At 35.2% G+C, this 23,982-nt stretch overlaps 1 protein-coding gene across 1 annotated transcript in view; it reads left to right on the top strand.

Moving 5' to 3' along the window:
* Positions 1 to 23,982, top strand: part of RIT2 (Ras like without CAAX 2) — a 552,485-nt gene that overhangs the window by 182,046 nt on the left and 346,457 nt on the right. Inside the window, 1 exon segment of the mRNA XM_053571558.1 lies at positions 23 to 96. Within this exon segment, the coding sequence (XP_053427533.1) occupies positions 23 to 96 (74 nt within the window).

The raw sequence follows: 23,982 nt of genomic DNA, 5'->3' as shown, positions 1-23,982 counted from the left end.
TACTGCGGCTTGTGTTTTTCAGAAGATGCTTATAAAACTCAAGTTAGGATTGACAATGAGCCAGCTTATTTGGACATCTTGGACACTGCTGGCCAGGTAGGTAATTTTCTTAAATATCTCTGATCTCTGAGAACACTTTATAGTTTAAACTCATCTCAAATAAATTTACCACAAAAGAGAAGATAAGGTTAACTATTCAAACAGAAGGGGATAAATTTGGGACAGCAATTAAGAATTTAATAAGAAAGGAATTGCCATAAAAATGTGATCCATAAGGAAACAACCTAAATGCGCACAAACCCAAGAATGTATTAACAAACTGCGGTATATGTATACCAGGGAATACTATTCAGCCATAAAAACATGGAGAGTTTACATTATTTGTGTTAACCTGGATGGAATTAAAACACATTCTTTTTAGTTAAGTATTACAAGAATGGAAAAGCTGGTATTCAATGTAGTCAATATGAAGCCAATATGATCTGACACATGCCCACATAAGAGAAAAACTCAATTCAAGTTGGAGGGAGGGAGTAGAAGGGAGGGGGAGAGGAAAGAAGGGAAGAGAATTGGAGTGCTCCCACCTAATAGGCACAATGTAAGAGGGTATGGCACACCTCTTGTGTGCAGGATAGGACTCGAATAGGGACTTTACCTAACGAAAGCAAGCATTGTAACCTAATTGTTTGTACCCTCATATTAATCCGAAATTAAGAGAAGAAAAGAAAATGTGACCCTTTATTCAGTACCAGCCAGAATATTTCAAAATTACCTCAATTTTCTAAATATACAAAGATACATTTAAGTGTAATATTGCCAACAAAATTATAAAATTAATGAAATAATTTATTATTCTTCCTTAGATATGAAAAAATCCTGCCCTAGACCCTAATGTAACAAAGATTTTTTTTATCAGAGAATTTTAAGTGAATATAAAAATTAAAGTCTGCTTAGAAAATATATTGATGGAACCAAAGCTAAGGAGATAGGTCTGTGGAATAAGTGACATAATGAAGATTTAGCATCATTTAATATATTAGTTTGCAAACCTGTAGGGAAGGAGGAGGAGGAGGAGGAAGAAAAAAATTTTTGTGATATAACAATTAAGATGAAACTAAGGGCGGCGCCTGTGGTTCAAGGAGTAGGGCCCCAGCCCCAAATGGCGGAAGTGGTGGGTCAAACCCAGCCCCAGCCAAAAACTTAAGAAAAAAAACGCAAAACTAAAATACTGCACAGAAGCTACAAGTAGGTTGTGAGGAAAAGTAAACTATCTTAAAGTCTTTACTATATTTAAAAGAATGGTAGCTATTTTACTTCATACTTTTAAAATAATTATATTGAAATATAAACTCATATATTAAATGGCAGACATAAACAATACAACTTAAAAACTGAGGGGAAAGGGATGAATACTTTTTAAAAATTTAATATATTAAAAGGTAGAGAAGAAAAGAATAAACAAAAAAACAGGTAAAGAGGAAGAACAATATATTCATATAAAAGTACCAGAAATCAAAATACATGGAAATTAATTCTTCTTTCCTGGAATAGGCAAGTATTGTCAGTGTCAGATTGAATAAAACAATAACATAGCTTATATTTCTTTTAAAAGAGACATAAGGATACAGAATTGTGGCAATTCAAAGAATTTTTTTTAATGTAGTCAAAAAGTAAAGCAGGTATATTTTCATTAATGTCAGGCAAAATAGATTTTATGCAAAAAACATTATTAAGATGTCAAAGAGCCAGTTGGTGATAAAAAATTATCAAAATATTCTAAAAATCGAATCTTTAATATTCAAGGTAAATAATAGAACTATAAAGAAAAATTTATAAATCTATAATTATATACAGTAGAAATTTTTGATGCATCAATAAATGTTGTATTAAAAAGTACTCCAATTGCAGGAGACTTGAAACACATATATCTGAAATAGAATGCTACAATTAATATAAGAGTATTGTATTTTTGTACTACAATAGTATTGTAAGCATTCTTTGAACATACCTATGTTATTTATAAATTTTTATCCATTTCTAATCTATTTGCAAAGAATATGGGATGGAGGAGATTATTTGATGTATGTAAAATTTTACTTTGTGACTTATAAATTTTTATGAAGTTTTTAAGCTAGTGGTTACTTCTTAGGGAAAAAGGAGAGAAATTAGGAAAGGGAGAAGGGACAAAATGGATTTCAACTATATAGGTAGTGATTTACAGCTCATTAAAGTCCAAATTAAATGTAGAAAAATTTTAACAATTGAAAATTTACGTCACAAATATAGACATTGCAATTATATATTGTATTATTTTCCTTTTCACATAAAGATTTTCATAATTTTAAACTTTTGGCATTGTATGTAACTAAAAAATAACTGCATTAATTGTAATATTAATGAAATAAAACCACTGGAAATAGGTGAGCTCCTCCTATACTTACGTGTTATATGAAGACTACCTGAAATTGATGTATTAACAAACTCATTTGTGTTTAGGGATATTTGGACAATTAAAACATGGGGAGGGGAACTGTTGAAGCAATGAGGATATTTACAATGGAAAAGTTTTTCTTGTCTAAGAGGAAGTATACTTGTTAATAAGGGGAACTGTAGGTCTAATTAGAAGAAAATTGAATAGGTCAAATTTTACTCAGTACAATACGGGGTTTGCAATATTTGAAATTTTCAAACTAGAAAGGCTGTTTTAGGAAATACAAAACCGCATACTAGAAATATTCAACTAGAGTTATGCCCTGGTAGAAAGTGAAATTCTTCATTGGTTGAATATTCAATCAATCTATGAACTTACCTCATTCCAAGTGTGGTGTTAATGTAAGGGTGAATAGCCAGTATATTTCTCCTTCGCAGTGGTGCAGGTAGGCTTGACCATATCACTGTATAGGCCTGTGGAATGTAGAATTATGAGCTGATCTGTTAGTATTGGGCCAGAGGCCTAAGGATACTTCTGCTATTTCCCAAGAAAATATGGTTCTGCAGGAAGCCCTTAGTTCCTGGAGAACGAGAAAATGTGTGCAGTAGATCAAAACCCAACCCAAAGAAACAAACACAGCCCATCTCATTGAAGCTTGAAAATCTGCTCCAGCTGCCACACAGATTAGCAAACTAGAAAAATCATGAATACTAGTTGCCTTGAGACACCACATTAGAAGTGGTTTAGCATGTTGCTTTACTGTGGCAATAGCTAATCAGCATATTAGTGGGGCACTTTATAGTTCAATACAGCTGGAGATACAGACTATTACTTGTTCGTGGGTGAAGTGCTGAGTGATGTGGGATAAATCTTAGATTCTGTTCTCTGGTAAACCTGAGAAACTTACAAACACACAATTTAAAAGATAAAGCTATTAAATTTGCATACCATTAAATATTTTTTAAAGCTCAACTCAACTTCAGCCAAACATAGTCAGTCAGGAGTACATCAGGCTAAACAGATGGTGATATGTTGGCTTCAAACTATTATTAAGCCCTCATATGGAAAAAGTGGTCTATACGGTTGAGTTAACAGCATTCATGTCTCTGCAAGGAACAGGAGAGAATACCATTGGAATACTTTTAATAATATCACCTTGTTTTTCTCTGATAATATTAATTTTCAACATATGTTGAAATTTATTGTCCTTATAACAAACCCAGAAGGTAGACAGAAAAGATACTATTAATGTCACCACCTGGAATTTTAATAAAATGTATAAAAGGAAGTGAGATGCCTGTCTTCTTGGTGGCAATATTGAAGAATAAGTCCCAATGTGTTTTATGTTTGTACTTGTAGGAGAGAAAACGTAAAATATTTTCCTCACCCAATGCAAAGCTCATGGGTGACATCCTTACAACAAAATATAAATTAGCAAAGCATAATAAATTTATTTAACCAAGTTTTATGTGATATGGTAGCTTTTTAAAGTGAGGACCCAGATACCCAGGACCTGTGTATTTCTATGCTTATATTTGATAAAGAATGGACGGTTGTGTAAGGTATGATTGGACAAAAAAAAAAAAAATGGGCATGAACCTGAACTGAGGGTAATTCAGCAATACCCTTTGCTTTTGTTCAGATTACTTTTGGCCTCTGTATGTAACATTCCTTTCCTCTGGGTGTTCAACAGAGGGCGTGGGAGAAGATCAGATAGAGATTTCGTGGTTCTCAATTTCCAAGATGGCATATTTTGAAGTAGTAAGTCCTATAACTTGTCATGCTTTCTCATAACCTTGAAATGCCATTATAACCCCGTGGAAGAAAAATTGGGTTTCATCAGATCTCATATTCTAAAGGACTTTTACCTTAACCATTCTTCCAATTTCTCTCTTTCTCTCTCTGTCTCTCTGTCTCTTTCTCTCTCACACACACACACACACACACACACTCTCCCCCATCCACACCGCAGACAGAGTCTCAGTTGCCCTGGGTAGAGTGTCAGGGTGTCATAGCTCACAGCAACCTCAAACTCCTGGACTCAAGTGACCCTCTTGTCTCATTCTCCTGAGTAGCTGGGACTACAGACCCCCACCACAAGGTCTAACTAGTTTTTCTATTTTTAGTAGTGTCTTGCCTGGTTCAGGCTGGTCTGGAACTCCTGAGCTCAAGCAATCCACTTGCCTTGACTTTCCAAGATGCTAGGATTACAAACATGAGCCATCACGCCTAGCCCATTCTTCCAGTTTTTCAAATATTTTTCAATGCTCAATTCTTCTACTAAGTGCTCATTAAGTCTATATTTAATCATTTTGATTGGTTAGAATTACTGTTTTTGGAAACCAATAAGCACAATTTTTAGAAAGCTTTGGTTATTAAAAGGATATTCTTACAATGATCTGAAAATTTCTTCTGAATAGTGTCCATCTGTTGGCCCCAGATGTATTCCTTGAAAAAAATCACTCATTTTATAAATGGAAAATTTGAATCTCATTGATGTTACGTGACTTATTTAAGGCTAAATTACTGAGTCAATTGTGACCAGAAACCATTCACACTTCCACTCAATCTCTTTTTTATCTCAAGTCTCTTATGGAATCCCTTATTGTGTGTACCAAGGACTGCCACAGGCCAAGAAAAGGTAATAAAGAATAGAAGTGAATCTCTGTCTTCAAAATGCTTGAGGTTTGGGGCAGTGAGGGTATACTGAATTAAAAATTGCAGCAAATTATGACAGGAACTATAGTAGACATATACACATTATAATAATGGGTTATCTCTGATCCCTAAAGTATCTAATCATAAATAAAAGAGTGTTTTAAAAATAATATTTCAGTGAAAGTTTAAAAAATATATATATAGTAAGGTTGATTTAATTATAAATGTACTGAATCGTGCTTATCCTTTTTTGTGTGTGTTAAATCATAGATGTGTACATTTGTGCAATCAAGGGGTACAATATGCTGGTTTCATATACAATCTGATATATTCTCATCAAACTGTTCAACATAGACTTCCTGGCATTTTTTTAGTTATTGTATGTAGACATTTGTATTCTGCATTTAGTAGGTTTCGCCTGTACCCGTTCTAAGATGCACCGTATGTGTGGCCCCACGCATTACCTTCCCTTCACCCTAACCTCCCCCTCCCTTCTCTCCCTTGGCCCTTTCCCCATATTCTTGTGCTATAGATGGGTTATAGCATTCATATGAAAGCTATAAATTAACTTCATAGTAGGGCTGAATACATTGGATACTTTTTCTTCCATTTTTGAGATACTTTGCTAAGAAGAATATGTTCCAGTTCCATCCATGTAAACATGAAAGACATAAAGTCTCCATCTTTCTTTAAGGCTACATAATATTCCATGGTATAAATGTACCACAAGTTGCTAGTCCATTCATGGGTCAATGGACACTTGGGCTTCTTCCATGATTTAGCAATTATGAATTGAACTACAATAAACATTCTGGTACAGATGTCTTTGTTATATTGTGATTTTTGGTCTTTTGGGTATATATCTAGTAGACGAATTATAGGATGGAATGGCAGGTCTATTTTTAGATCTCTAAGTATTCTCCAAGCATCCTTCCAGAAGGAATGTATTAGTGTGCATTCCCAGCAGCAGTGTAGAAGTGTGCCCTTTTCTCCACATCAACGAGAACATCTCTGGTTTTGGAATTATGTTATGTGGACTACTCTTATTAGGATTAGGTGATATCTCAAAGTAGTTTTTATTTGCATTTCTTGGATGATTAAAGATGATGAGCTTTTTTTCATGTGTCTGTAGATTGTGCGTCTGTCTTCTTTAGAGATGTTTCTCTTCAAGTCCTTTGGCCACCCTGAGATGGGATCACGTGTTCGTTTCTTGCTAATATGTTTCAGTTCTCTGTGGATTCTGGTTATTAAACCTTTATCAGAGGTATAACCTGAAAATATTTTCTCCCATTCTGAGGGCTGTCTGCTTGTTTTACTTACTATGTTCTTGGATGTGCAGAAGCTTTTTAGTTTGATCAGGTCCCAGTAGTGTATTTTTGATACTGCTTCAATTACCTGGGTAATCCTCCTCATAAAGTATTCACCCAGGCCGATTCCTTGAAGAGTTTTCCTTGTACTTTCTTCAAGTATTTTTATAGTTTCATGTCTTAAGTTTAAATCTTTTATCCACTGAAAGTCTATCTTAGTTAATGGTTAAAAGTGTGGGTCCAGTTTCAATTCTACAAGTTGCCAGCCAGTACACCCAGCACCATCTGTTAAATAGGGAATCTTTTCCCAACTGAATGTTTCTAATTGGCTTGTGAAAGATCAAATAACGGTAAGTATCTGGATTCATCTCTTGGTTCTCTATTCTGTTCCAGACATCTACTTCTCTGTTTTTATGCCAATGCCATGCTGTTTTGATCACTATCGATTTATAGTATAGTCTCAGGTCTGGAAGCGTGATTCCTCTTGGTGTGTTTTTATTGCTGAGTAATGTTTTGGTTATTCGAGTTTTTTCTGATTCTATAAAAAGAAGTGTTCTTTTTTTCGAGATCTTTAAAATATGACAATGGAGCTTTAATAGGAATTGCATTAAAATTATATATTGCTTTGGGTAGTATAGACATTTTAACAATGTTGATTCTTCCCAGCCATGAGCATGGTATGTTTTTCCATTTGTTAACATCTACAGCTATTTCTTTTCTTAAAGTTTCATAGTTCTCTTTGTAGAGATCTTTCACATTCTTTGTTAGATAAACTCCTAAATATTTCATCTTCTTTGGCACTACTGTGAAAGGAATAGAGTCCTTGACTGTTTTTTAGCTTGACTCTTGTTGGTATATATAAAGGCTATAGATTTATGGGTGTTGATTTTGTAGCCTGAGACATTGCTGTATTCCTTCATCACTTCTAAAAGTTTTGTAGTAAAATACCTAGTGTTTTCCAGATATATGATTATGTCATCTGCAAAGAGTGAAAGTGTGATCTCTTCTGACCCTATGTGGATACCCTTGATCGCCTTTTCTTCCCTAATTGCAAAGGCAAAAACTTCCATTACAATGTTAAAGAGCAATGGAGACAATGGGAAACCTTGCCTGGTTCCTGATCTAAGTGGAAATGATTTCAATTTAACTCCATTCAATACGATATTGGCTGTGGGTTTGCTCTAGATGGCCTCTATTACTTTGAGAAATGTCCCTTCTATACCAATTTACTTAAGTGTTCTGATCATGAAGAGATGCTGGATATTGTCAAAACCTTTTTTCTGCATCAATTAAGAGAATCATATGGTCTTTATTTTTTAGTTTGTTTATGTGCTGAATTACATTTATAGATTTATGTATATTGAACCAGCCTTGAGACCCTGGCATAAATCCCACTTGGTGTATAATTTTCTTGATGTGTTGTTGGATTCTGTTTGTTAGGATGTTATTGAGTATTTTAGCATCAATATTCATTAGTGATATTGGTCTATAATTTTCTTTTCTTGTTGGATCTTTCCCTGGTTTGGGGATCAAGGTGATGTTTGCTTTGTAGACTGTGTTGGGTAGTATTCTTTCTTTTTCTATATTTTGGAAGGGGTTGAGTAATATAGGCACTAGTTCTTCTTTAAAGGTTTGGTAGAATTCTGATATAAAGCCATCTGGTCCTGGGCTTTTCATTTTAGGAAGATTTTGTATAGTTGATGCTATTTCAGAACTTGATATAGGTCTGTTCAACATTTCCACTTCGTTCTGGCTAAGTCTTGGTAAGTGGCGTACTTCCAAGTATTGGTCAATTTCTTTCAGATTTTCATATTTCTGAGAGTAAAGTTTCTTGTAATATATGTTAAGGATGTTTTGAATTTCTGAGGGGTCTGTTGTTATTTCATCTTTACCATTTCTGATTGATGAAATTAGAGATTTTACTCTTTTTTTTCCTGGTCAGGTTGGCCAAAGGTTTATCTATTTTATTGACCTTTTCAAAAAACCAACCTTTGGATTTATTGATCTGTTGTATAATTCTTTTGTTTCCAATTTCATTTAATTCTGCTCTGATTTTAGTTACTTCTTTTCTTCTGCTGGGTTTGGGGTTTGTAAAGTTCTTCCTTCTCCAGTTGCTTAAGGTGTCCCAATAAGTTATTAACTTCTTCTCTTTCTATTTTCTTTCTTTCTTTTTTTTTTTTTTTTTAAGACTGAGCCTCAAGCTGTCCCCCTGGGTAGAGTGCTGTGCCTTTCTGTTTTCTTGAGGAAGGCTTGCAGTGCTATAAATTTCCGTCTTAGGACTGCCTGTGCAGTATCCCAGAGGTTCTGATAATTCGTGTCTTCATTGTTGTTTCGTTCCAAACGTTTGGTGATTTCATTCTTAATCTCATCTATAACCCATCTGTCCTTCAGCATAAGGTTATTTAGCTTCTGTGTTTTTGTATGGGTATTCAGATTCCTGTTATTATTGAGTTCAACTTTTATTCCATGATGGTCTGAGAAGATGCAAGGAATAATTTCTATTTTTTTAAATTTGCTGAGGTTATATTTGTGGCCTAGGATGTGGTCAATATTAGAGTATGTTCCATGGGCTGATGAGAAGAATGTGTATTCAGTTTTGTTGGGATGAAATTTTCTGTAGATGTCTGTTAAGTCCAGATGTTGAATGGTTAAGTTTAAATCTAAGATTTTTTTGCTTAGCTTCGTTTTGGAGGATCTATCCAGCACTGCTAAAGGGGTGTTAAAATCTCTAACTACTATGGAACTGGAGGAAATCAAGTTGCGCATGTCTGTTAGAGTTTCTCTTATAAATTGAGGTGCATTCTGGTTGGTTGCATAAATATTAATAATTGAAATCTCATCATATTGAGTTTACCTTTAACAAATATGAAGTGTCCATCCTTATCTTTCCTTATTTCCATTTGTTTAATGCCTATTGCATTTGTGAATAGGATTGCAATGCCTGCTTTTTTTCTGCTTTCCATTTGCCTGGGGTATAGATGACCATCCCTTCACCTTAAGTCTATATATGTCTTTTAATGTAAGATGTGATTCTTGTAAGCAACAGATATCTGGCTTGAGTTTTTGTATCCAGTCAGCCAAGCTGGTGCCTCTTCAGAGGACAATTTAAACCTTTCACATTAATTGAGATTATTGATAAGCTTTTTGAGAGTTGGTAGATATTTTTAATCCTTGTGACTGTGGAAGTTGGAATTTGATCAAAATTTTCTGGTTGGGTTTACTTTTGTGGTGGAGGATTACGCTGGTCTTTATGGAGGATAGGTCTGAGAATATCCTGGAGAGCTAGTTTAGTTATGGCAAATTTCTTCCACATGTGAATGTCATTAAAGTATTTAATTTCTCCATGATAAATGAAACTCAGTTTAGCTGGGTCCAGGATCCTGGGTTGAAAGTTATTTTGTTTTAGGAGATTAAAAGTTGATGACCAACCTCTTCTAGCTTGAAAAGTTTCTGCAGAGAGATCTGAAGTTATTCTAATATGCTTCCCCTTGTAGGTAATGGTTTTCTTTCATCTGGCTGCTTTCAGAATTTTCTCCTTCATATTAATTTTAGTGAAATTGATTATGATGTGTCTGGGAGATTTCTTATTTGGGTTGAGTTGTATGGAGTTCTGAAACTGTCAGCTATCTGAATTTCAGAATCTCTTGGCATGTCTGGAAATTTCTCTTTCATAATCTCATGGGGAAGAGACTCTTTGCCTTGTGAAGCCACTTCATTGCTTTTGGGAATCCCTATAAGACAAATATTGGTTTTCTTCAAATTATTTCAGAGCTTTCTGAGTGAGTGATCTGTTTTTGCCCTCCATTTCTCTTCCTCTTTGAGAGTTTGGGAGTGTTTGAAAGCTTTGTCTTCAATGTCAGAAATCCTTTCTTCTGCTTGCTCCATTCTGTTACTGAGGGATTCTATTGTGTTTTTCAGATCTTTGAGGGATTCAACTTCTTGTCTCAATGTGTCAAAATCTTTGGTCATTTGATCTTTGAATTTTTTAAATTCTTGAGATATCTTTTGGGTTACTGCTTGGAATTCTAATTTGATCTTATTTGCTATCCAGATTCTGAATTTGATTTCTGACATCTCATCTATTTGTTTGTGCATGGGATCTTGTGCTGTGTCTGCCCCACTGTTCCTTGGGCGATGTGATCTACTCTGATTATTCATATTGCCAAAGTTTTTCCATTGATTTTGTCTCATGATTGTTTTTCACCTTTGCCTCTGGCTGTCCTTAGAGTTGGGGTTGTGCCTCTCAGAGACTAGACCCCAGAGTGATCACTCTATTGTTGCTATATCTTGGTAGGGAGTGACCCTGTGTGGTTCTTATGGGGCTGCCCCAGCCAGGGAGTTCTGGCTGTGGGAGCAGCTCGGAGTGTGACACCCCTGGATCCAGCAACAGGTTGGGGGATAGTGCACATGGTTCTGGGAGTGCCTGGCGCCCAGTGACTTTGGCACAGAGGTCCCAAGTCTCCCATAGTGTCTGTCCAGTAGAAGGGCTCCATGCAGAGGCAGGGTGGGCTCCGGAGGGCATGCGGCTACCAGAGTTCCTGGCCAGATGAGCGGGCCGATGTGGAGGCAGGGAGGGTACAGGAGGGAGGATGTGGGGTTGCGCTGTTCTTGGAGTTCTTGGTCAGGGGGTGGGGAGGCCCCACATGTGGGGTAGCAGGTCCCAGTGCATCTCTTACTGGGGTCCAGGCAGGCATAGCTCTTACGGAGTTCTGGGAGGGTGCAGATCACGGGTCGCGGGCAGCTCTTACGGAGGTCCATGAGGACACCAATCACAGTCCTGGGGCAGCTCTTCCGGAGGTCCGGGTGGGTGCCATTCGCAGGTGGCAGGGCAGCTCTTCTGGAGGTCCAGGAGGGTGCTGATTGCGGGTCGTGGTGCAGCTCTTCTTGAGGTCCAGGAGGATGCCGATCATGTGTCACGGGGCAGCTCTTCTCTATGCTTATCCTTATTAGAAATAAGAAACAGAATTCTTCAGAGACCCAAGGTTCTTCTATTTGACATATTGATATATCCAGCCACTGAAATTTCCTAGACCTCAGTATTGCCCCATCTCTTGCCACTGTGTGGATTAAGTTATTCTGGAGCAAGAGGAGACAGAGTTGTAATTTGTTGTTCAGTTTAGCCCCTTACCAACTCTGCAGTCAAAGCAAATCCTTCAGTCAATCTAGACCTAATTTACTCATCTGTGAATGAAAGAATTAGACTTGATCTCTAAGGTATCTTTAAGATTTAAAACTGTGATTTTTCTGAATCACTACTAGCTTGATTTTTGTATAAGTCTTTTCTGAAAGTTCAAATGGATTTTTAGCCACAAAAAATTTCTTTCCTTTTCCTTTTTTTTTATTTTTATTTTTTTCCTTCAGTTTGTGGCTTATGCTTATAGGGAATACTCAAATGGTTGTGGATATTTTAAGGTCCAAGAAAACAAAACTTGGGCTACAATTTTTTTCAAACTATGACTTAAAATTCTCAGATAATCATTAGTCCTTTAAGAGGGATAGTTAAGATAGCTCCTCACTAATTATTTCCTAGTGTCAATGCATGTTTCCCACCTCTTTTTAGACATAGGCAGACTAATTTACTAAGAGACAATGCAAGCAATGCCACATCAAAAGGCATGAGAAGAGGGGATGTAGTAAGGTTCCCAATCTTCATTTTCCAAAGGTTTTCTTCAGTTAGATGCATTTTCACTAGGATGGTCCTACTAAGGAAGCAGAGAGATTGGTACTTACCTTCTGTTTCATCTACTGTACTTTGCTTCTCTGCTGCCTACCACACTAAAGACTCTACTATGGGTCTCCAAAACTTGTAATCTTAAAATGTGTATTCCTTTCATGTACCTCTCAAAGTGCTCAGTGCAGGAGTCATCCAGTCCATGTAAAAGAATGACACATTTTAAGAAACATTCTAACTCTGGAAATAAGGCTTTCACTGGAAGGGCTTGCCATGTAGTGAGAAATGCATGAGGGAAAAGTAAAATAATATATACTTGTTAAAAAAAAACATTGAAAACTATAGTCAGATATTAAAGTGCAAACTGATATTATAACAATTGCCATTAATACAATCAAGAAAACCCTATCTAGCTCTAAAAATGAGAAGACAGTATGTTTAGAACTGTCCTCAAATCTTGAATTGATAGAGCTTGATAGCCTTTGAACTTGGGAAAATGGGTCAAAGTCATCATGATCCATTGTGTTGTATCTGAGATGCTTGAAAACAATTCTCTGTGACTACTATTGCAAATACCATGAGCATGAATCCTGATTTTCCACTGATTCCTAATTGGTACTAGATGTAAAAAAATAATGCTTGTTAATATGTTTTTAACATTGCATTTCACTCAAAAGTGTTCCAGTTCAAATGATAACCTATCCAAACTGCAAACTATTGGAAATTCTTCTTCGATACACTGTTCCTAAAACATGGTTATGAAACTGTGATTTACATATACCAGCTGGACCTGCTGGTGTATCCCTGTAGTTCCAGCTACTTAGGAGGCTGAGGCAAGAGAATCACTTGATCCTAGGAGTTTGTGGCTTCAATGAGCTGTGATAGTGCTACTGTTCTGCAGCTCTGCAACAGTGTGAGAACTCATTTCAAATAAATGAATCAAAGAATAAAAAATAAACACGCATAAATAAGTAAATATACAAACCAGGAAAGCAGCCACTATATTGAACAATAGTAGAAACAAGAAAAAAAAGGAAGACATTTGATAGCTAAAAAAGCATCAAAAAATCATAAAATAAATTTCATATATTATTTTTGAACTGTCCATAACAAAGGAGATGGTCAGGTTCTCATTCTGAGTCTATTTCATATTTGACTCAGATGTAACATCCAATTTTTTTTTTTTTTGTTTATGATTTTTAGAACCAAAATTTCGGAGGTGGACTTCTAAAAGTTAATTTTTTTTTTTTAATTGTTGGGGATTCATTGAGGGTACAATAAGCCAGGTTACACTGATTACATCTGTGAGGTAAAGTTCCTCTTGCAATCATGTCTTGCCCCCAGAAGGTGTGGCACACACCAAGGCCCCACCCCTCTCCCTCCTTTCTTGCAACTTATAATTAGAAACAAGAGAAAATGACTTTAAAATACGAGATGAAACACAACCAAATATTTTAGAAGTGTACAAATCTGGTAATATTGCCTGTAAAGGCAAGCATTTCTACACCTAAGTGCACTAATGATATCCATAGATAACATCATTAAACTTTCAAAAAATTATAAATTACAACTCATATTTTCTGAAAAGAAGACAAATAGGGTGCATTTTTATTTAATTTTTTTAGGGTGCATTTTTAAAAACTTTCATGAGATAATTATTTTTAAACCATGCTTTAAGGGTAAATATTTCTACCCACTCAAAGAGAAAAAATTATCTAGACCATGAACTATAAAAGGTTTACAAAAGATTTACAGAAGCCAAACATAATATTCTTAGTAATTCAGTGTATTTAAAAGCAGCTATGCGAGCTTGTATATGTGTGTGTACATATCTGTCTGTATGTGTGTATCTCACATTCCAAAAATGCTTATTGGAACATGCATAGTTTACAGTTCTGGATTAATTGTTTCATATTGAACACAAGAAATAAAATCACTGCAGTTCCTGGCCTTAAAGAACTTACACTTTTATTTTTACACATGTTAAGAAAGAATTTAGACTCAAAACTGAAGAAGAAAATGTCAAATTTCATTACATATATTTCTTCATATCACCTCTTCAGCATTCTCATAAATAGTGAATGTCTTTATCAAAACATACTTAAAGCATCTGATTACTCATCTGTGTGGTATGTTGAACATAAAGTTTCATATTTATCATTTATATTTTTATCTGAAACTTGGCAATTTCAAGACTAAACCTGGCAAATTTTAAAAAATTGATTTATACTTGGCAAAAAGTACTACATAAAATGACTACCAGGATTCTCTAAAATATGCTTTTGATAGAAATAGCTGAAAAACAGAATGCCAATTTAGTGATCTCATCATTCATTTCTCAGCTTCCTGACTGCCTTTAATTCAAAGTATTTCCTTTGGTATTCTATTTTTGTCTGGTGAACAATAGCAGAGCTTTGCATCCTATAATTATCTCTGGGCCACTGTGCAAACAGAACTGTCACTAAGAATAGTCCTCAGCAGAAACTCTGTAGTCAATTTATACATTTTCTACTTTATATCCATATGAATGACTATAATTATGAATATTAAAAATTAGAAGGAACTTTAGAGGTCACATATTTGAGTTCCCTCAATTTATAAATAAAGACCTGGGCTCAGGGCAGCGCCTGTGGCTCAATGAGGTAGGGCACAGGCCCCATATGTCAGAGTTGGCAGGTTCAAGCCTGGCCCCAGCCAAAAACTTCAAAAAAATAAAAAAGACCTAGGCTCAGAAGGGGTAAGTGACCTATCCAAGGTCACAAGTCTTCTATATGCTGAAGTTACAGTGGTCCTAACATTGTGTGCATGAGTTGTCCCTGAAATCCTGCAGGAATGTGCCTCTATTACTTCCTGTAAAGGCTATATCTGTAAAAGTGAAGAGTATAAGACTATCTATGAGTTGTAGCATTTGCTAGGCATGTATTACTTTTTTTTGACAATGTCCATGATATTATGATTAAAGGAGGCATAGTTGGAAATCAATATAGAATATTGGCAAAAACAATGGATCAAAAACTCACAATGGTAAAATCATGAAAGAATCAGAAAAAAACAAGAATGCCATTAGTACAAAGCTCTGTTTACCATTATATTTTTATCCCTTTTTTCCCATCACTTAAAATATTTTGCACGGAGAATTCTTATCTTCCCAACTTCTACACATTAGTGGTATTGGTGTTTTTTTCTTCAGGTTACATTGTCTGTATATTGATTACTTAGGAAAGGATTTTGATTATATAAATGAATAACAATATTGCATTCTATCATCTATATGAATGATGAGATGATCAAGAACAATAGGGTTAGCCTATACCACCAGCTGAAACTACAGCACAGTAATTTCATGAAGGAGGAACCATGGTTAAGAATAAGTACTTAACAAAAATGAATGAGAAACATAGATCATATGACCTGATTTTTTGCAACTGACATAAATAGGACATGTAGAATTAGGTTATACAAGATTTTTATTGTTTCTTTGATTGCCTATTTTTAAAATAAGGAACTTTGACTACGTGTGATTTAAAACATTTTGTACTCTAACATTTTATCATTCTCAAAATGGATTGTTCATTCAATAGTGAACTCTTCTATATTGCACAAGGATTATATTCTCCAAATTGTACTAATAACTATGCAGACTTAAAGAAGTTTGAAAAACATTCCCTTCAAGAAATTTGCAACTTAGTAGTACAGGGATGATGTACTTGTTGATAAGAGATGTCCTTAATGTTTCATTAACATCACTCTCAATTAAAGAATGAAAATCAACTATTTTTGGTCAAGCAAAATGATAATTATAGAAAGATAAATTAAGACAGATTCTCCCAAGAAACTTTTAATATGACTGAGGAAGTAAATTTATACAAAACCTCCAATATTTTAGTTTTTTAAAATAAAAACAGATGCATAATAATGCCTACCAGCAAAGACTTTAGAGAAATAGAACACGTTTTCACAATAAAACCACAAGGTATTACAAAAACTTTTCCTTTAATCTCTTCATGAATATAGCAATATTATAATTTTAAAACCTGTTTTGGTGTTCTTTTTATGGGGAATACTCAGAGAGTGAGAGGTATGTTTAGAGAATTCAGTATATCTGGAAAGCTATGGGGGATCAAGAAATAATTCAGAGGAAAATAAATGCAAACCTAGGTTCTCAAAACTAATTCAAGTCTTAAAGAACAACTTTGATGCTTCTTTCTGCACTCCACTTCTACACTTTATGGCCAGGTTAATGTGAGAACATCTACGATAATAACAGGAAAAAGCTTTATTCAAAAATAAGGACACATGTTTTGGTAGAGTGACCTCTAGACCCTAGGAAAGGTAGACAAGATATAGTAGAAAAATACCTGAATAGAAAAACCAAAGTCCTTATAGTTGCCAAAAGACAAAATTATAACAAATTTTGTTTAGAGATCTGATTGTCTTTTATTTATGATTCTAGAATAGGGCAACATCTCATTATATAAAATAGAATGAGTGTTTCTATGAACTGAGCAGAGGAAACTGGCCTTTAGAGGAAGCACAGGGCTAAAGAAAGCAGAAAAAGTAAAGCAGTTCAGTTATTTCAGTTATTTTCCTTATAAAGTTAAAACAGAAGTGATGTATCTTACAGTTCAGGTAAACTAAGCCTTCTTGGTTGTCTTAGTTTTTCTTTCTTTTTATTTTTTTAAAAACTAGCCCATTTCAGAATTTAGATTCACTACATGGCACCTGCACTAAGTTTGGATTTGGTTTCATGTGGTTTGCTGAAACCCAATGTAAATGGCCTCCCAGGATTTTTGTGTGGGTTTCTATGAGTGTGTGTATTGATGGACTCTTAACCACGCTGCTCAGGCTGGTTTCAAACTCCTGGGCTCATGTGGTCCTCCCACTTCATCCAGCCAAAGTGCTGAGATTTCAGGCATGAGCCACTGCACCCTGCCTCCTTAATTTTAACATATCACATGCTTCATAGATAAGAAATCAAAATGTAAATAGGTCAATTAGTTTCTTTTGTGAATTTTTAAAAAAATCCTTTAAATGGGGGATTGTGTCTTTTCCTTTTATGTCATTGTCTTTGGTGTCTTGTTACTTAAAATGTAGGTGCTTCTTAATTATGCAGCCTTTTTAATCAATTGTTGAAGAAAATAATATATCCTGGGTTTTTCTGAGTCAAGACTTCTAGCAAACTTATTTTCTATTAAACCTGTTCTATTCCTAAGAATCTTCCAAAGGTCTTGGAATATAAGTGCATTTCATTTCATTAGATATTCAGAAAAAGATGGAGTTGGGGGGGGAACTAAACTTCTCCATTTGAAATCAATTCTGCAATTAGGCAGCAGAGCTGCTTAAATGCTCTGATTCAAGGAACTCAGGTTATTCCTCGGACACACAACAGGTAAATAGCATGCTGGTTTTGACTTTAATGAGCAACTGGAGACAAACTGTGACTGAAATAGCTGGTAAATACATTACTCCAGAGCCATTAAGCATCTTTGAAGTAAGAAACTTCTTTTAGTCAATAGAATTTGATGAGGAGGCACTTCGTATAGGATTAACCTGGAGACTGTTAAATTTATTTGTGTACTAGCATCATCTGAATTTAGAATTCTTTTTAATGCAAATGAAGATGATAATGGACATCCCATTCAGAGACAACTACAGTAATAGAGGGTTTATGTTAGAATGATCCTTGGAAACTAAAAGATGTTTCCATCCACTAGGCTAATCTGCTTGACTCTCAAAGGTTCGTCAGATAAACACACTTTCATTTCCTAAACATAATACTTCTATGAGTGTCACCAGCAGTTATGTAGGATCTTTCAGTTTTTTATCCAAAATGCTTTTCGCTTATCTGGAATCAATTCAGGTTCTAAATGAAAGTTAAAATATCTTCTCTAATGGAAATTCAAAATGCATTTTATCAGTAATATTTTTAATGGGCTTATAAACTGAATCCCTGAAATGATTAAAAACATAGTTTTCAAACCATTTTAAATAGTTTTTTCTTTCCTTTTTAAAATTTTCCTACTATACTATGAGGAAGCCCCATTTACAGTAAATTGCAAAGTGCTATTAAGTTTTCTTTGGAGTTATCCAAGTTTGCTCTCAAAATCAAGTTGCTATTCTGGGAAACCCAAAGTACATCCTGGTAGAGGGACTGACTATTTTATAACTTGAAGGTTTCGTGTGTAACTTTTATAGATGTCTGCCTTTATAGGTACCCATGCTTTCACTCCTGGACATTTCATTCCTTTTTTCTCATATTAAAATGTGGAGAAAATATGTTGTGTTATGGAGCAATAAGAAATTAGGGAAGATATGGGTGAGCTGACCAGTTCTATCTAAAAACTATCACAAACCAAAATCCAGCCGAACATCATTCTCTCATAAACCACCAAATGTCAATAGAACCAATATATTTACAGAAACTCTACAGACAGTGCTGTATAAGGTCATGTCATCTCTCCTCTCTGAGACAATACCATTTCAGGAGGCTGTTTTATTAATTGGTGTCAAAATGTCAGATGACTTCATTTCAGTAGTTGTGGTGGTTAAAGAAGAATTATTGCTTTTTTCACTTCGTGGCTCTGGTGAGACCATAGAACATATACCCTATACAGCTGCACACCTGATGGTAAAGGGATATGATTATAAAACGTAACCATGAGGTCAAATCACTCATAAGGGTCACACATTCTCCCAGTTGATCAGTGTGAACAAGCCACAGCTGCACACCTGTTCTCTAGTCTTGATCTTAGGTCTCCTTTCTCCTCCTACCTAGATCTGGCACTCTAGTTATAATTAAGAGAAATGTGTGGTTACAATGAAGAGTCAGTCAGCAGAAGATAGCATTAGAGTAAGTTTGACTGAATAGCTCTAGCTAAGTCTTAATAAGAACTTGAAGTATGAATGTAATCGTATTAAGAATTCAACATTCCTTTGTTGAGCCTGAGTTGATATGCCCAGCAATAAGTTGGCCAGCCTTACTGTTTAATGTTTTCCCCAACCCCATATCTAAAGTAATTCATAACAAATTTAATATTTCTAACTAGACATGCATTAAACATTGAAAGAAGAGAGGGCAACATAGAACTTGAATCATTTCAGACTTGCTTTTGCAATAAAGGATTAAGATAAATGCTTTTGTATAGAGTAACTATTATATTTATTATTATATATGGGTATAAAGCAACTATTATATTTATTATTTCCATTGTTTATTCTTTTTAGTATGAAGCCTATAAACCAGAATGACTTAAACAAATCCCCAGAGTTATACCCTCTGTTCTTCTCATGAATAATGTTGTCTTGAAATACAGCACCATATGTCTAATCCTACAAATCAGAATCTCTAAGAAACAAGGGAAAACTTTAGAAGCATAAATAATAAACTAAGAAAAAATCCAACAAACCAGTAATATTAAACATTGAAATTAACTTTAGATTGAAATCAACTTTAGAAGAAGGGTGATTGATTTAAAAAATATGAAAATACATGAGATTTTTGAGAGGCATGTTTAGTAACAGGAAGATGATTTTTTTTCTTCTATTGAGGGAATGATAAGTAATGTGTTCTCTATGAAAAACAAACAAATTAACAAACATATTGACTGATATATTTGCCAATAAAGGCTAACTGTATATAATCCCGATGGATATACACTAGCTTACATCATTATTATAGGGCCTGTTAAGCTCCAAATTAATGGACAAAATGAGGGTGGTATATGGCACACCTCTGGTGGCGGAACACAACTACAAGGGGGACTATTCCTAATGAATGCAGATATTGTAACCTAATCCTTTGTACCCCAAAATTAACCTGAAATAAATTTTAATAAGAAAATGTACTTGTGAAATATCTTTATAGCTTATTAATATTGCTGTTTCACTCTTCAGCTTGGGCTCATGATCACTGAGAACATTGTCAGTAACTCAGAAAAATTCCCACAAGTCCCCTCAATTTTACAAGCTCTATAAAGATTTTGCTCCTTAAAGTATGTCACTTCTGTGATAATTCTGAAGTTTCCTTCCTAGAAAATACTGCACACACTAGAGTTGGTGTGAGAATCTACTACAGAAGGGTGAAGCTTGATGGAGGGTGTAAGACGTTCCAGTTAGCTACAGAGATGAAATCCCTGCTTTTTATTGATATTATTTACTTTTTTAAAAATTCCTCTTTTAAAGTTAGTGTATATGAGGTTTGACTGTTAAGTTCAGAAACTCATCCTAGAAAAGTGCTACATACCTCACCGCTGAATATCACTATAGTCATCTTCAAACTACTTCCCTTAGCCATCTGGTGACTGTGCTGATATACAGCAAAAAGGTATGTAGCACTTTTTTTCTAGGGTGAATTCACTAACTTAATTGTCTGCCTTCTACCTCATATAGTCCCATTCATATCTTCATGGAACTTTACTTATGCTAAGCATACTTTAGTTAGGTAGAAGCTGACAGTTTCTTCAAGGGTTCCACATGACTGGTTATCTCCTTAGCATCCCAGAAATATCTCAACTGTAGGCATACAGTAAATGACTCAGTTATTTTCCTTGGGCTATAATGTCCTCACTAGGCTGTTGCTTTCCTTTTTGAAATAGTAAAACCTCTCAGCAATGGCTCATAATGCAGGCAAATTATGAACTTTCATTTAATACAATAGTTCCATTTCATAAATCAGTCTAAATGGACCACAGTGACCTAAATCTGCCAGATGGCTGGTCTCCACAACCTGTTTGGAGAATAACAACATTCCAGCCTGAACCTCCAATTCTGTTTGCTTCAAGATAGAACAAAATTCTCTTAACATGTAAATACTAGAAAGGAGAGTGACATGTGAAAGTTTCCAATAAGTCATAAAACTGTCATTTTAAAGTCAGTATCTGTTTAGGATCTAGAGTGAGAGCTGTACCTTTAGAATTTAAAAGTAACAGATACTTGTCAGACTCAATATTATATACGTGTATTTTAATCTCTGAAATTAGAAAACTTATTTTACTTTCATGTCTATTAAATGTTATGAAAGGTATTTTTACTTGTCTTAAAATGAATATGTTAAAGTTCAGGCAGTTTTTAATTTTGGCGATTCAAAAGTCAAACAAGTTCCCAAATATATTTTTTTCATTAAATTATAAACACATAGATCATGTATACATTAATGCATTTATGAGGTACAATGTGCCGATTTTATATGGAATTAGGAATGCTTACATCACATTGGTTAATATGTACCTCATCTCGTTTACTTAGTTATTGCGTTAAGACAATTATACTCTATCCTAATAGATCTGACAGGTATCCTTGCATTATGCACCATAGGTGTGATCCCACAATATTCACCCTTCCTAGATCTGACCTCCTCCCTCCCTTTCCACCCCCCTTTCCTTCATCTTGGGCCATACTTGTGATCTATTCTTTATATGAAAGTGTGAGTAATTGTAAACTGGTTTCATAATAGTACTGAGTACATGGGATATTTTTTCTTCCATTCTTGAGATACTTTATTAAAAAAGGATATGTTCCAGCTCCATCTGTGTAAAAGTGAAAGAGGTAAAGTTTCCATCTTTTTTGAAGGCTGCATGATAAAAAAAAAAATGATAATTTAACAAACTTTTATGAAGAGCCTATGCTGTTTACATGTAAAGCTGGACACAAGCAAGTGTGTGAACAAGTCAGAGTTGGACTCACATCATAGAGCTTGGGTTAGTGTAGAAGGTAGATATAACTAAATTAAACTAAGAAAACTGGTACAACTTTGCAAAGGGACCTAGCCTACTATGTAGGATTAAGCATAATGAAGGCTGTAAGTTGAGACGTGAGCTTGCATATAGGGAGGAACTATTTCAGGGATAGGAATTGACATGTGGGTATGTCTGTAGCAGGAGATAAGGTGGCAAGTTTGCAAACTAAGAGACACTCAATGCTGTTCAAACAGGGGATATATGGGAAACTGTGAGCCAAACAGAGCTAAAATGGTCAGTGTGGCCATACCAAACTAGGTTCATGAGTCTGAATTTTAGTCCAAAAGTTATGAGATGTTATTGGAGAAGAGTTACAAAATTAGGATTGTACTTTTAAATGTTTGTCCTAGAATAGTGTAAAGGATAAACTGACAGAAGCCAACAAACAAAGGAAGATCATTCAGAGGACATTACACAGGCAGGGGATGGTGCAGGCGGGGGATGGTGGCCTGGCTGTTTGGATGGAAAGAGGTGGAACACTCCAGAGTAATTTGAGATGTAGAAATAAGATTTGGGGGAAATGTTTTGGAGTTATAAAGTTGCGATAGTCCCTGGTTCTAGTCATGATTGTTAGCTCATTTTAGTATTCTACATGACTAAATTAGATATTATGTTGTATTTAATACCTGCTTTACATTCTGACAGCAGATTCCAGGTTGCCCTCATCTCATTCTGTTATAAAAGCACTTTCCCCAGAATCTCATGAAAGTTGCTCCTAGTTTATTTATATACCTCAAGTATGGAATGTATGATTATAGTATTAGCCCATTCTTGACTAGCTGACACTTCTAAACTAATCAGAAGTAATTCCATTCTTATCCCTGCACCTGTAACCACCTAAAAGGGCATTTGTAGTTTTTATAATGCATATGTGCTCACCAGAAGGTTAAATACCTTGATCAATAATTTTCTATATATTTTTTAGCTTACTGGATAAAGACCCTCCAGCCCTATAATGAATAATAGTTGAGAATTGTAGAGTTTCTGTTGAAAATTACAATTTAAAATAGAAATATATATATACTAAATTTAAAAACCTGGGAAATTTCCAAAGTGTTGATCTTGAAATGAAGTTCTTATAAGAAACACATTTTTACAGATTATTCTTTTGCCCTGCCAAAGATGGGCAGTTCCTGGATCCTAAAGCTTCATTCTGGTCTTACCAGCTTTTAACCAGCCTTCTCTTTAACTCACCCACCACATTAACCAGTGGTCACTGGTCCCTCTAAAAATCATAATGATTAATGTCTCCAGTTCTGTAAATGCTGGCAGCGAGATTATTCTCTGTTATACCTGGATTTCAGCTTTTCCCAGAAAGCTCAGTAAGTCAGTTATGTTTGCTTCCCAACAAGTTTACACCAGTTGTAGATAATTATGTACTTATCATAAGTAAATTACACGAACTGATACATACTATGATAAAAGAGTTAATGCTTAGGCTAGGTCGAGTATTTTAAAATGATATGTTAAACACGAGTCTCTGATCCATCTCTCCTCTCCAAAATTGTTATTGAATTAGGACTTGGGAAGATAGTTTAAAAATTAGGCATTTGAAAATTTGCAATTCTAAAGTCCTATAGATTCTAGAATTGCAAATGTCTTATATCGTTGCTCCACTTTAATAGTATCAAAATGTAAAGCATGTAGGATGCATTATGGATGTTCTGTGCAAAAAATTAAACTCCATTTGGCAGATTTCTTTTAAAAAGGGTGCATGTTGGCTCACCATCAAAGATTAGAAGATGAATATACATGTGTATGTTTTAAATGAATATAAAATGTCTAATGTGTATATCATTTAGAATTATTCCTTTTTTTTTTGAGACAGAGCCTCAAGCTGTCACCCTGGGTAGAGTACTATGGCTTCACAGCTCACAGCAACCTCCAACTCCTGGGCTCAAGCGATCCTCCTGCCTCTGCCTCCCAAGTAGCTGGGACTACAGGCGCCCACCACAATGCTATTTTTTGGTTGCAGCCGTCATTTTTGTTTGGCAGGCCAGGGCTGGATTCGAACCCGCCAGCTCAGGTGTATGTGGCTGGCGCCTTAGCTGCTTGAACCACAGGTGCCGAGCCTAGAATTATTCCATTTTTTAAGCTATGTTGATTAACAGTATGAGGCCAGATCTAGTTTGTATTGTCCCTAAAAGGCCTGGCCACAGAGAAGCCCAGACACCAAATAGC

This window comes from Nycticebus coucang, chromosome 19, assembly GCF_027406575.1.
Source record: "Nycticebus coucang isolate mNycCou1 chromosome 19, mNycCou1.pri, whole genome shotgun sequence".
In the NCBI taxonomy this organism is placed as follows: Eukaryota; Metazoa; Chordata; class Mammalia; order Primates; family Lorisidae; genus Nycticebus; species Nycticebus coucang.
Note: the sequence above shows the minus strand (reverse complement) of the source record. Positions and strands in the feature narration are given on the sequence as shown.